We start from the raw sequence: 14,274 nt of genomic DNA on the forward strand, positions 1-14,274 counted from the left end.
TTTTTTTTTTTGAGACACAGTTTTGCTCTGCTGCCCAGGCTGGAGTGCAGTGACGGTGATTTCGGCTCACTGCAGCCTTCACCTCCCGGGTTGTGGCGATTCTCATGCCTCAGCCTCCTGGGAAGCTGGGATTACAGGCACCTGCCACCATGCCTGGCTAACTTTTGTATTTTTAGTAGAGATGGGGTTTCACCATGTTGGCTGGTCTTAAACTCCTGGCCTCAAGCAATCTGCCCACCTCAGCCTCCCAAAGTGCTGGGATTACAGGCATGAGCCACCATGCCCGGCCTAGAAGCTATTAAATAAGCATAGAGTATACAATAGGCACCCAATAAATGCTGGTTGGATAAATATAGGGGTATATAGTAGGTGTCCACATATAGAAGCTATTGAATAAACATAGGATATACAGTAGGTGCCCAATAAACACTGATTGGATTAATACAGGTGTATATAGTAGATGTCCATCTATAGAAGCTATTGAATAAACATGAAGTATACAATAGGCACCCAGTAAATGCTGGTTGGCTGATATCTGGGAAGGGGCACCCACCTCGTCAGGCGCCGGGTAGAGGGTGAGCAGGGCCGGGGGCCGGTGCTGCCGTCGAAGGGTTTCATTGCGCCGGTCCACATCTTCTGGGACCACCCGCTCTAGCAGAGAGGGCAGCAATGAGTCAGCTGCCAGGTTCCTCAGGTCGAAGATGCTAGAGGCACCACTGCTTCGAGGGGTGTCTTCCGGGGAGCCCGAGCCACGCCGGGAGTCATTCTGCCAGTGGAGAATGTGCAAGCACTGAGTGCCAGCTGTATACACCCTCACCTCACTCTGGTGAGAGTGTCCTCATACTCACTCTAGAGATGGGGAAATTGAAGGTCAGGGGGTGAGGGTCATCACTCTAAGGGTCACCTGGGGGTTTTGCCTACCCTCTTTCCAGAAAATTCTGTCTGGAGAGCCTCCCAACTTTTACCATTGCTGGGGGAGGCTACTCCTTATCCCACATTTGGGGTAGATGATCCTTATCTGGTCAATCAAAACACATCTACCCACCCTAGGGACTGGCTCCAAGGGCCTGGGCTTGGCCAATGAAAGCCTTCCCTGGGACTTTGTTCACTGTCGCCAGGGAAGGAGAGAGTTCTTCCTGACCTTCCTGCACTGGATCAAATCCCAGCTCAGCTCTGTGACACTGGGTCTCTGACCCCCAACTCTAAGGGCCTCAGTTTCCCTATGTACATCTAAAAATAATAACAAAATTAGCCGGCATGGTGGCGCATGCCTGTAATCCCAGCTACCCGGGAGGCTGAGGTGGAAGGATCGCTTGAATCCGGGAGGTGGAGGTTGCAGTGAGCTGAGATTGCACCACTGTACTTCAGCCTGGGCGACAGAGTGAGACTCCATCTCAAAATAATTAATTAATTAAAATAATAATAATAATGAAAACAACAATAATCTTTGGAATAATTATGGTTGGTATACAGTAGGTGCTCAGTAAATGTTGATTGACAAAATACAGGCTCACGGCCTCTAAGAACCTTGCTGTGCCTCAGTTTCCTTACCTGGGTGTAATGGCTGCCCTGACTCCTAGGATGAAAGCAGAGGACACATATGAAGCCTTCAGTACACCCTAAGCACTCAATAAATGTTTATAATTATGACCCCTAACTTTTTACTCATGGGGACTGATGCAATTCCTTTTGAGCTCAAGGCTGTTTGGGTCATTTCCTGTCACATGTGACCAAAAGCTGAGGCCGGAGCCTCCACACATACCCCTTCAGTGACCCCAGCCAGGGGCTTCCTCACCGAGTCCTCAGGGCCGGACCTCTCGTCTCCAGAAGCGTCCTGCTCAAAGACCTGGTGGGGGAGGCCCTTCTGTCGCTCCCGCTGTGTCTCCGTGGTGACGGGGCTGTATGCTGCACTCAGGTACTGATACCTAGCAGGAAACGGGGCTGGGCAGGTAGGGAGGGCTGAGGGCCCCCAGGGGGTCCCCAGTGTGTTCTGACACACCTACATGGCACCTTCAAAGCCACCGTCCTTGTGCTCCACCAGACAAGTTTGCCTGGTCTTGCAGGGACAATGGGCAGATACACAGTAGGACCGGCTGCAGACATCAGCTCAGCCCTTTTGGGTTCCGAACCCCCTGAGCTGCCCCCAAGTCAGACTCACCTTCTGTGGACAATGACCCAGTCCTCAATATACATCTCCACCGCGGCCCTCACCTGGGCATCCAGTTTTCTGCAGCAAAAGAAGATCAGGGTAAACAGAGGCAAGGCCTCTGTGAATCCTTCTGCTAGCCTGTAAGGTTAGCACTGTCCTCCCTATTCCAGACAAGGGGAGATGGAGGCTCAGAGAAGAAGCATGGCTTGTCCAACGTCACGGCCAAGCCAGGAGCTGAAGTTGGGCTGTTGATGGGGATGGCAGAGACAGAGTGGAATCACAGGCAGAGAGGGCGTGGGGCTGAACCCACTCATCCTTGGGGATCCCGGGCTCCGTGGTCCGGCATTCCCGGGGCTGCAGCAGCAGCTCCAAGTCATCAGCTGGGAATTCTACCAGGTCCCTGAGGGGCCCGGGCTCAGCATCTGGTGGCCGGCTCAGAAGTATATCCTCAAAGTCCAGGGGCTCGACAACCTCAGTCAGTGGGACCTGGATTGGAGCAAAGTGGCTGTGATTGCACTGCCTAGGAGGCTGAGAGTGGGGGCACGAGGCAGGGGTGGGTGCGTGATGGCTTCAAACTCAAATAGGAGGGCGGTGGGAGCCATGGAGGGTGTTGGAGTTACGGAGGAACCATGGAGGATGATGACCTCAGACTCTCCACCCCCACCTCAGATTTCCCTGCCCTGCCCCTCCCTCCAGGGGCTCCAGGAAGGAAATCACACCCCATGCCTGGAAGGGCAGAAACTAACAGTGGAAGGAAACAAATGTTGACAGAGGCCAGGCAAGAGACAATTCCTAAAGCCCCCGCAACCCTGTGGGCAACATGGCCCCACCCCTCTCAGGCGAAAGTCACTCCCCTCCCCAACTTCTCCCTCCTCCATCCCCATCTAGGTGGTCCAGGTGGCTGGAGATGGGGGACATCAGGAGGGAGCCACTCCCCCGACCACCCACAGGGTGACAAGCAGCGGCAGGGAGAGTGGCCACAGGAATTGGTGAGACTGCTAGGACCAGGACAGGGACTCCCTCCCCCAACACTGCTGGGTCCCTCTCGGTTTCCCCCCAGGACAGGCCACAGGAGGGAGGGGGTGGGATAGAACCTAGGCCAAGGAAGCCCCTACCTCTGTCTGAGAGAGGGCAGGGGGCTGGGGGCGGACCCCCCAAATACTTACCCCCAGGGAGCTGCTGCAGCGCCTGCTGGAGTGGGGGGAGCCACTGCGTTCCCGGGACACCTGCTTCCGCACCTCTGCGGCCACCGTCCTGGAAAGACAGGGAGGGGGACACTGCGGACGGGAAAACTCAGGCAGCGGAGCGGACAGATTCTTTCTATGAGGAAAATCCAGATTGTGGAATGAAATAAATAGGCTGAGGGCCAAGAGAACCAGGAGTGCTGAGGCTTTAAGGGCCCACAGCTCCCCAGTTCCCCCAACCCCTTCCCCATCAAGCACAGATCAGGAGATGAGAATGCTGCCACCAGTGGGGTCTGAAGCCATCATGGACTCTCCTTCCCCTCCCGGCTGGGCCTGTGGCCTTCCAGGTCTGGAGGGAGGCCCACGGGTCCCTGGCCTCTGCTCCCTCATCTGGGGGACCTCTGTCCATCCTGCTGTTCCCCGACACACCCAGCCCTGCCCCTGGACCCCATCCAGAACATACATCCCTTCCCATCCTTGCTTTGGGGCCTTGGATAAGTCATTTCCACCTCTGAGCCTCAGTTTACCCATCTGTAGCTGATGCCCTGACTTCACAGAGCTGCTGGGCAGAGCGGAGCCTGGGGCCTGGCCTGAAGTCACAGAGATCCTGAGATGAGGCCATTGTGTCAGAGGTCAACCTGGCCTGCGGGGCCCAGAGCTGGGAGGCCTTTTAAGTAACCCCAAGCAACCAAGGTGGGCCCTGGGGCCTTCCTGGGCCACCTGGATCTGAGCAGGCCTTCAAAATCAGGGAGGTTGGCCAGGCGTGGTGGCTCACACCTATAATCCCAGCACTTTGAGAGGCTGAGGCAGGCAGATCACCTAAGGTCAGAAGTTCAAGAAGGGCCTGGCCAACAAGCGGAAACCCCGCCTCTACTCAAAGTACAAAAATTAGCCAGACTCCTGTAGTCCCAGCTACTCAAGAGGCTGAGGCAGGAGAATCGCTTGAACCCGGGAGGCGCAGGTTGCAATGAGTCGAGATCGCGCCACTGCACCCCAACCTGGGCAACAGAGCAAGACTTTGTCTCAAAAAAAAAAATCAGGGAGGATGGGGGTAAAGGGGCAAGACTCGCAGTAGAGGGGACTCTGCAGGAATGTGGAGCAGAGCCAGTGGGGACAGGGATGGCTCAGCCCTCCAATTCCTCTGGCTGAGCTCAGAAGTGGATGAGAGAGCCATACAGTTACCTGAGGGTAGAGGGTGCCCAGCAGGGGGCACAGCAGGTGCAAAGGACCTGAGTTCGGGCTCCGTGCTTTGAGTGTGGAGACTCCTGCTCCCTGGGGTCTCTGTGAAGGCAGGAGCTAGGGCTGTGTGTCCCCCAAAGAGGGCCTTGCACATACTAGGCACACACTCCTTTTTTTTTCTGAGATGGAGTTTCGCTCTTGTTGCCCAGGCTGGAGTGCAATGGCCACAATCCCGGCTCACTGCAACACCCGCTTCCCGGGTTCAAGCGATTCTCCTGCCTCCGCCTCCTGAGTAGCTGGGATTACTGGCATGCGCCACCACGCCCGGCTAATTTTTCGTATTTTTAGCAGAGACGGGGTTTCACAATGTTGGCCAGGCTGGTCTCAAACTCCTGACCTTAGGTGCTGGGATTACAGGCATGAGCCACCGCTCCCGACCTACTTTTTTTTTTTTTTTTTTTTTGAGACAGACAGGGTTGCTCTGTTGCCCAGGCTGGAGTGTAGTGGCATGATATCGGCTCACTGCAACCTTCGCCTCCCAGGCTCAAGTGATCCTCCTCCCACCTCAGCCTCAGCCTCCCAAGTAGCTGTGATTACAGGTGTGCACCACCATGCCTGGTTAATCTTTCTATTTTCAGTAGAGATAGGGTCTTTCCATGTTGCCCAGGCTGGTCTCGAACTCCTGAGCTCAAGCGATCTGCCCGCCTTGTACTTTTTTTTGACAGAATGAGTGAGTCCCTTCCAGTCTTTTTCTACAACTTGCCCAAATCTGCTGAGTGAGGGGAAGCCCCAGGTCTTCTGGCTGTGTGGCTTTGGGCAGGTAGGATACCCTCTCTGGGCCTTAGTCCCTCTTAAAATAGACAAGCTGATTGCCTGGGTTTTCAGGGCTTACTCCCTTCTGCTTCCCAATTCCCTGTGTAATTGTAAATTTTTTTTTTTTTTTTTTTGAGACGGAGTCTCGATCTGTTGCCCAGGCTAGACTGCAGTGGCGCAATCTCGGCTCACTGCAAGCTCCGCCTCCCGGGTTCACGCCATTCTCCTGCCTCAGCCTCCTGAGTAGCTGGGAGTACAGGCGCCCACCACTATGCCCAGCTAATTTTTTGTATTTTTAGTAGAGACAGGGTTTCACCGTGTTAGCCAGGATGGTCTCGAACTCCTGACCTCAGGTGATCCGCCCGTCTCGGCCTCCCAAAGTGCTGGGATTACAGGTGTGAGCCACCGTGCCCGGCCCCATTTTTGCTCTTAACAGTCTTGGAGTCTTGCTTCTACTGACTGGGGGGGTTGAGAAAAGCGCTTGTGGGGAATTCAAAGGATGTGAAAAATTAGGGCTTTTGTCTTCAAATTCCCAAAGTCGGGCTGCTGCCTCCAGAACCGTGGGCACACAGGGGCTGGGGGATAATTTACAAAAGATGCTGGGACAGGGGACGAAGCTGTGCCCTGGTCCCAGCTGTTCTGCAGCTGCTGCTCCAGAGGAGGGAGACGGGAGAAGGGACGGCTGGGCCTCCAGCTTCCTTTTCCCCTTGGCCTTGGAGAGAGGCCCCTGCAGTGGGAAAACGCCGGGTCTGCAACACCACAGCCACAGAGCCAGCTGACTGCATCACAGGACTCTGCACGGAGAGCCGTCAAGCGTGGATGAGTGACCATCAGTCTCTCAGCCTCGGGGCTCAGGCCACTGACCACCTTCTTGAGCTGTTCTGAGTGTAAGGCTTTGCACACAGTAAGTGCTCAATTAGGGCTTGCTGCCACCATGTTGTCTTCTAAGACAATCCTAGGCAGCTGGGATTTCTGACCCTGGTTTTTTGTTTTCATTTTTAAAAAAATTTTTATTTATTTTTTTGAGACAGAGTTTAGCTCTTGTTGCCCAGGCTAGAGCGCAGTGGCATGATCTTAGCTCACTGCAACCTCCACCTCCAGGGTTCAAGCGATTCTCCTGCCTCAGCCTCCTAAGTAGCTGGGATTACAGGCACCCACCACCATGCCCGGCTAATTTTTTGTATTTTTAGTAGAGATGGGGTTTCATCATCTTGGCCAGGATAGTCTCGAACTCCTGACCTCTGGTGATGCACCCACCTCAGCCTCCCAAAGTCCTGGGATTACAGGCATGAGCCACCAAGCCCGGCCTGTTTTTGTTTTTTTGTGTCTGTTTTTTTGAGACAGGTCTTACTGTTGCCCAGGCTGGAATGCAGTGGTGCAATCACGGCTTACTGCAGCCTCAACCTCCTGGGTTCAAGCAATCCTCCTGCCTCAGCCTCCTGAGTAGCTGGGACAACTGATGCACACCACCATGCTTGGCTAATTATTATTATTATTATTATTTTGTAGAAATGGGGTCTCACTATGTTGCCTAGTATGGTCTCAAACTCCTGACTTCCCCTGATCTTCCCGCCTCAGCCTCCCAAAGTGCTGGGATTACAGGTGTGAGCCACTGTGCCTGGCCTCTGACCCTGTTTTTACACCAAGGTGAGATGTAGATGGCAACCATGAGTGTCCGGCATGGTGGCTTGCACCTATAATCCCAGTGCTTTGGGAGGCCAAGGCGGGAGGATCGCTTGAGCCCAGGAGTTTGAGGCTGCAGTGATGGCACCAGTGCACTCCAGCCTGGGCTACAGAGACACTGCCTCTTAAAAAAAAAAAAAAAAAAAAAAAGCTGGGCACTGTGGCTTATGCCTGTAATCCCAGCACTTCGGGAGGCCGAGGCGGGCAGATCATCTGAGGTCAGGTGTTTGACACCAGCCTGGCCAACATGGTGAAACCCCGTCTCTACTAAAAATACAAAAATTAGCCAGGCATGGTGGCACATGCCGGTAATCTCAGTTACTCGGGAGGCTGAGGCAAGAGAATCACTTGAACCCGGGAGGTGGAGGTTGCAGTGAGCCGAGATTGCGCCACTGTACTCCAGCCTGGGCAACAGAATGAAACGCTGTCTCAAGAAAAAAAAAAAAATCCATCTATAAGCCAGGTGTTGTGGCTTATGCCTATATTCCCAGCATTTTGGGAGGCTGAGGTGGGAGGATCACATGAGGCCAGGAGTTCAAGACCAGCTTGGGCAACATAGCGAGACCCCATTTCTAATAAACACAAATGTACACACACACACGCACACAGAAAAAACCATCTGTGATTATTAAGCAAGGTTGAAAACATGCCAATCCAGCAATTCTACTCCAAGGTGTAGATTACTCAGAAGGAAACACATGGCCAAGAATGTTGACACCTCTGATCATGACAGCTCCAAAGTGAAACTCACATGTTCACTGACCAAAGAGGGAAATAAATGCATGAGGCAGGGGAATACTACCCAGCAATGAAAAAGGATTGCAGGCAATGGCCCAGCTGAGCCTTCCTGACATGATGCTGAGTGAACAAAGTTGGGCACATGGATGCAACATCTCATGATTCAGTTTATATGACAATATAAAACAGGCCAGATCAGGTAGGGGTGCTGGCATGCGGGAGGGAGCCAGGAAGGTGGAGATAGTCCCCATGGGAAATTGACCAAGTGGCCATTTCCTCATTTCCTTGCCCTTTGCTTTATAATTATTCTTTAAACTTCGCACTTTTCTTTCTCTCTCTCTCTCTCTTTTTTTTTCCTTGAGATGGAGTCTCTGTCGTCCAGGCTGGAGTGCAGTGGTGAAATCTCAGCTCACTGCAACCTCCACGGCCCGGGTTCAAGCGATTCTCCTGCCTCAGCCTCCCGAGTAGCTCGGATTACAGGCACCCACCACCATGCCCAGCTAATTTTTGTATTTTTAGTAGAGATGGGGTTTCACCATGTTGGCCAAGCTGGCCTGGAACTCCTGACCTCAGGTGATCCGCCCACCTCAGCCTCCCAAAGTGCTGGGATTACAAGCATGAGCCAACGCGCCCGGCCTATAACTATTCTTTAAACTTTGCACTTTTCTTTCTCTTTTTTCTTTCTTGAGACGGAGTCTCTGTCACCCAGGCTGGAGTGCAGTGGCGTGATCTCAGCTCACTGCAACCTCCACGTCCCGGGTTCAAGTGATTCTCCTGCCTCAGCTTCCCCAGTAATTGGGATTACAGGCACTCGCCACCATGCCTGGCTAATTTTTATATTTTTCGTAGAGACGGGGTTTCACCATCTACAGACCCGAACTCCTGACCTCAGGTGATCCACCTGCCTCAGCCTCCCAAAGCGCTCGGATTATAGGCATGAGCCACCATACCCAGGCTACTTTCTTTTTCTTTCTTTTGAGACAGGGTCTCACTCTGTCACTCAGGCTGGAGTGCAGTGGCGCAATCACGGCTCACTGCAGCCTCAACCTCCTGGGCTCCAGCAATCCTCTCATCTCAGCCTCCCCAGGAGCTGGGACTACAGGTATGAGCCACCATCACACCTGGGTAATTTTGTTTCTTGTAGAGACAGGGTCTCGCTATGTTGCCCAGGCTGGTCTTGAACTCCTGGCCTCCCAAAGTGGTAGGATTACAGGTGTGAGCCATCATACCTGGCCCAAAATTTGTAGTTTTTGGTATGAATGTTGTATGTTACAGTTTTTTAAATGGTAAAAAATAACAATATATGTATGTGCTTGTGTTTGCCAATATATTCAAGGATGGGGGAGAGAGAGAGAGGGAGAGAGATGTTTACCTGAAATTTCACTGGTAACTTTGGGATTTTGAAATTTGTCAATAAATACCTCATTTTCTTCCCACCCCTCCAATGAATCATTATTTCTTTTCTTTTTTCTTTTTTTTTTTTTTTTTGAGATGGAGTCTCACTCTGTCGCTCAGGCTGGAGTGCAGTGGCGGGATCTCGGCTCACTGCAACCTCTACCTCCCAGGTTCAAGCAATTCTCCTGCCTAAGCCTCCCGAGTAGCTGGGATTACAGGCATGCGTCACCACGCTTTTGTAAATTTGTAAAGTTACAAAAAGCTAACTTTTTGTATTTTTAGTAGAGACAGTTTCACCATGTTGGCCAGGCTGGTCTTGAACTCCTGACCTCAGGTGATCCACCTGCCTCGTCCTCCCAAAGTCTGGGATTACAGACGTGAGCCGCTGCACCCGGCCTTTTTTTTTTTTTTTTTTTGAGACAGAGTCTTACTCTGTCACTCAGGCTGGAGTGCAGTGGCACGATCTCTGCAACCTCCACCTCCTGGGTTCAAGTGATCCTCCTGCCTCAGCCTCTGGAGTAGCTGGAAGATTGTCTAATATTCTGGTTAATCTGGTATTTGTGGAATAAATGACTGAATAGATGAACAGATGAATATAGGACCAGCTCTGAGTATGTAGACACCTGGGTGCCCAAGAGCGAAGTTGCTCTGGAAGCCCTGGGCCACTCCCTCACAGTTCACTAGGGCCCCAGGATCATTCTCTACTCTTACCCTGAGCTCTACAGTATCCAAAACCTCTCTTTCTCACTTGAGTAAAAACCAGGACCCAAGGACATACAGACCAAAATGCAAAGAAACAGACAGCAAGCTGGGCGCAATGGCTCATGCCTGTAATCCCAGCATTTGGGAGGCCAAGGCAGGAGGATCACTTGAGCCCAGGAGTTTGAGGCCAGCCTGGGCAAGATAGTGAGATCTCGTTTCTACTGGGCAAGATAGTGAGATCCCGTTTCTACAAAAGGTTAAAAAGTTAGCTGAGTGTTGCAGCATACACCTGTAGTCCCAGCTACTTGGGAAGCTGAGGCAGGAGGATCATTTGAGCCTGGGAGATTGAGACTGCAGTGAGCCAAGGTATCACCACTGCACTCCAGTCTGGGTGACAGAGCAAGACCCTGTCTCAAAAACAGAAAAGGAAAAAAAAAAAAAAAGCCTGGGTGCAGTGGCTCACACCTGTAATCCCAGCACTTTGGGAGGTGGGCGGATCACCTGAGGTCAGGAGTTCGTGACCAGCCTGGTCAACATGGTGAAACCCCCTCTCTACTAAAAATACAAAAATTAGCTGGGTGTGGTGGTGGGGCCTGTAACCCCAGCTACTCAGGAGGCTGCGGCACAAGAATCGCTTGAACCCAGGAGGCGAAGGTTGCAGTGAGCCGAGATTGTGCCATTGCACTCCAGTTTGGGTGACAGAGCGAGACTCTGTCTCAAAAAAAAAAAAAAAAAAGAAAAGAAAAGAAAAAGAAACACACAGCAATAATGTTTGCAGCCTCAAAGACGCCAAAGGTCTAAGACAGAAAGCCAATTTACAGACAAAGATAATGATAGAACATAAAAATTGCCCAGCCATTATGCCCCAGCCACCAAGTCTCATCCCTCCTCTGCTGAGAACTCCCCATGGCTCCCACCTCACCTGGGGTCCAAAGTCAAAGTCCCTTGCACAGCCCACACGACCCTGTACATTCTACTCTTACTGTCCCCCTCCAGCTCTCTGTTCCTGCCTCAGGGCCTTTGCACAAACCCTTCCCACTCTTTCCCCCCACAAACAGGCCTCTCTCATCTCCTTGAGGTTTTTGCTCAAAGGCACCTGCTCATCCAGGCCTTTCTGACCCACCTCCCGCATCTCAAGCAGCCCCCACCCTCCCATCCCCCTTCCCTGTCTTCTTGTCCCTACAGCACTTGTCACTGACAGGTAATCTACTTGATCAGGCTTCTGGTCTCTCTCCGCCACTATATCCCAAGAGGGGGATCTTTTGTCTCCATAAGACCAGGGCCCAACCCACAGGGCAGCTCTTTCACCTGGGGGCAGTCAGGACAGGTCCCCCGGGGAGAGGATACCTGAGCTTCTGAACGCACCCTTGTCGCAAAGACCCCCCCGCCAACTGGGGGCGAGGCTTTTCAGCCCCAGAGAGTCTGATATCCCCCTCCCAGGCTGTGACTCTCACAATCCCCAGTGGCCACGGAAATGGATCGCCCAGCGCCTGGGGCCTGTCCCCTCCCCCGTCTGCCCACCAACTGGTTCTGTCCCCAGCCCCCACTCCCTCCATTCAATCACCCATCCATCCCCAGCGCGGTCCAGCCCGTGATGGGAGAGCCTGAAGCAGAAGGTGGGGGGGCGTCCACAGCTGTCCCCCTTCCCCCCCCCGACAGCTGGGCACTGGACCCTGGAGGGGGAAGGGCACGGGAAACTCCTCGAGGGGTTTCAAACGCCACCAAGGAGCCCATCTCTGTCCCCAAATTTCAGAGCCTGGAGCCTCCCTGCCCCAAACCAGGCACTGAGGAAGGAACAGAAAGTCCGGCCCACCCCGATCTCCGAGAGCGCGGGGACAGTGAGGGGCCAAGAGAGGCGGACGGGGAGCGCAGGGAGTTCAGGGGGCGCCGGTGATCCGCATCCCCACGCCACCTCCTCCGCGAAGCCCTCCGGACACACCCCCGCGCGTCACGGAGGCAGAACGGCAGCCGCCATCGCGCTCCCAGTCCCGACGCGACTCCCATCTGGGACCCCCGCCGGGACCCCCGCGGCCCTCCCCGCCTTCTCCCGCTCCCAGCCCCGGCCGGAGGAAGCTGGCGGGACCCGGGCCGAGGCGGAAAAGGGTTGAATTGGGGGCGCCCGGGCGGGGAGGGTCGCACCGCCCCGGGGCGGAGCCGGGCCACGTGGGGGAGGTGGGAGGGGGCCCCGCGGCCACACTACCTGTTGATCTTGTGCGCGAAGGCGCGGCGCTCGGAGGCCGCCATGGTCCTCGCGTCCCGCCGCCGCCGCCCCGGGCCCCGGCCCCGCCGCCGCCGCCGCCTCCCGGTTCTGGGCAGCCGGGGCGGGGCGGGGCCGGCGCGGGGGCGGGGCCCTTCCGGGTGGCCCGGGCCGCTCCGTGCTGCCCCTGCAGGCCGGAGGGGTCGCCTGGAGTCCTGGGGGCTGGGGAAACTGAGGCTGGGGACGGAGAGGAGGCCCCGGGATCCAGGCTGGGCGGGCCCCAGACTCCCGGGCTGGGGGGACGCTCTTTCTACCCTAGGAGAAGGGCTGGGGAAACTGAGGCTGAGGAGGGAAGTTAGGGAGAGGAGGCGCTGGGACCCAGACTGGGGGTGCCCCAGACTCCCGGGCTGGCGGGGGCGCTCTTTCCACCCTGGGAGCTGGGCTGGAGAAACTGAGCCTGAGGCCGGAGGGAGGGAAGGGAGGCGCTGAGACCCGGGCTAGGTGGACCCCAGGCTCCCGGGGTTTAGTGGGGTGGTCTTCCCACCCCAGGAGCAGGGCTGGGGAAACTGAAGCTCAGGAGGGAGGGAGGGAGGGGAGGCGCTGGGACCCAGGCAGGGTAGACCCCAGATTTCCGGGGTTTGGGGGTCGCTCTTTCTGCCCTCTGACTCCTGGCTGGAAAACAATAACGATGTTCATGTATCTAATAATCATACCTGTAAGTATAATCGTGGCCGTGCATGGTGGCTCACGCCTGTAATCCCAGCACTTTGGGGGGCCAAGGCAGGAGGATTGTTTGAGCCCAGGAGTTGGAGACCAGCCTGGGCAACATAATGAGACCCCGTGTCCACAAAAAATGCAAAAATTAACCAGGCATGGTGGTGTGTGCCTGTAATCTCAGCTACTTGGGAGTCTGAGGGAGGAGGATCGCTTGAGCCTGGGAGGTCAAGGCTGCAGTGAGCTGTGATTGTGCCATTTCAATCCAGCCTGGGTGACAGAGCGAGACCCTGTCTCAAAAAGTCTAATTGCTAAGATGTCATTGAGCCTGGCCCTGCAGTTCACACATGCAGAAGAAATGATTGTTTTCCTCCTTTTACAGATGAGTAAACTGAGGCACAGAGGTGTTCGGGTGCTTGCTCAGTGTGACTCACAGGGGTCTCCAGCGCCTGCATTGTCCGTGCTCCCAGTCTACAGCATGGGAGGCAGAGGAGCCTGGCTAGGCACTGGGGTGCTCAGAGATGTGCCCCAGGTCCAGATGGTGGGACCTGAGTGAGCCAGTTTGGGAGTCTAGACTTTCGGGGCCGCCTCTACCAAGAGGAAGAGGTGGGGATGTCTTGGTTAATCTATGGTCTCAAATCTCTCCCCACTGGCCTCTCTCCCAGCACCGCTGCAGCGTTTTTAGAGAATTCTCCAGCCGACACTCCCCTCTGGAGGAGCTCACCCCTTTCTCACCTGCATGCCTCTGCACCGGCAGGTCCTTCCTCCTGGACAGCCCTTCTTTCCCTGGTCAGCAAATGCCCCAGGGAGAATTTGAGGTTGAATCAGACAAGGCCGTGGCTCTGCCTCAGGGCCTTTGCACGTGCTGTTCTCATTCCCATCTATGGGTTGCTGGCATTTTATCCTCTATTATTTATTTATTTTATTTTATTTTATTTATTTTGAGGTGGCATTTCGCTCTTGTTGCCCAGACTGGAGTGCAATGGCACAATCTCGGCTCACCGCAACCTCTGCCTCCCAGGTTCAAGCAATTCTCCTGCCTCAGCCTCCCGAGTAGCTGGGATTACAGGCACCCACCATCACACCTGGCTAATTTTTTGTATTTTTAGTAGAGACAGGGTTTCACCATGTTGGCCAGGCTGGTCTGGAGCTCCTGACCTCAGGTGATCCACCCGCCTCGGCCTCCCAAAGTGCCGGGATTACAGGAATGAGCCACCATGCCCACCCTGAGTCACCATGCGCCCCCGAGACACAGTTTCTTGCCTTGCTGCCCAATGAATCCATGTCAGACCTTGAACCCACAGGAGAGAGGCCTGGATTGTAGGGGAACCCCCAAACCCTGCCAGTCAGACGCAGGATAGCATCCTGCTAGTCAGGCCGCAGTAGAGCTGCTCACAGCCTGGCATGTGACATGTGCACACAGCCCACGTGCCTGCCCAGAGTGGTCCAGCCACTTTGGCCAGGTGGAGCTCCGCCCATCACTCCCCGCCATGCCCCACCAAGTGTCCCCGCCTTGCCTC

At 54.7% G+C, this 14,274-nt stretch overlaps 1 protein-coding gene across 6 annotated transcripts in view; it reads right to left on the reverse strand.

Annotated features, from left to right (window-relative positions):
• Positions 1-12,171, reverse strand: part of DOCK6 (dedicator of cytokinesis 6) — a 63,133-nt gene extending 50,962 nt beyond the window's left edge. For 4 of the 6 annotated variants that reach the window (XM_054674170.2, XM_054674168.2, XM_016935049.4 and 1 more), the window contains exons 1-6: positions 12,044-12,156; positions 3,316-3,403; positions 2,460-2,635; positions 2,159-2,227; positions 1,796-1,925; positions 554-766 (exon numbers count right to left, since the gene is read on the reverse strand). In XM_054674170.2, coding sequence (XP_054530145.1) covers positions 554-766; positions 1,796-1,925; positions 2,159-2,227; positions 2,460-2,635; positions 3,316-3,403; positions 12,044-12,087 — 720 coding nt within the window. In that variant the 5' untranslated portion in view covers positions 12,088-12,156. Of the gene's footprint in view, positions 1-553; positions 767-1,795; positions 1,926-2,158; positions 2,228-2,459; positions 2,636-3,315; positions 3,404-12,043 lie in introns of all 6 variants that reach the window. The other 2 variants (XM_016935056.3, XM_016935053.3) reach the window with 1 other exon arrangement.
• Between the last annotated feature and the right edge of the window lie 2,103 nt (positions 12,172-14,274).

Source organism: Pan troglodytes, chromosome 20 (genome assembly GCF_028858775.2).
Source record: "Pan troglodytes isolate AG18354 chromosome 20, NHGRI_mPanTro3-v2.0_pri, whole genome shotgun sequence".
Lineage (NCBI taxonomy): Eukaryota > Metazoa > Chordata > Mammalia > Primates > Hominidae > Pan > Pan troglodytes.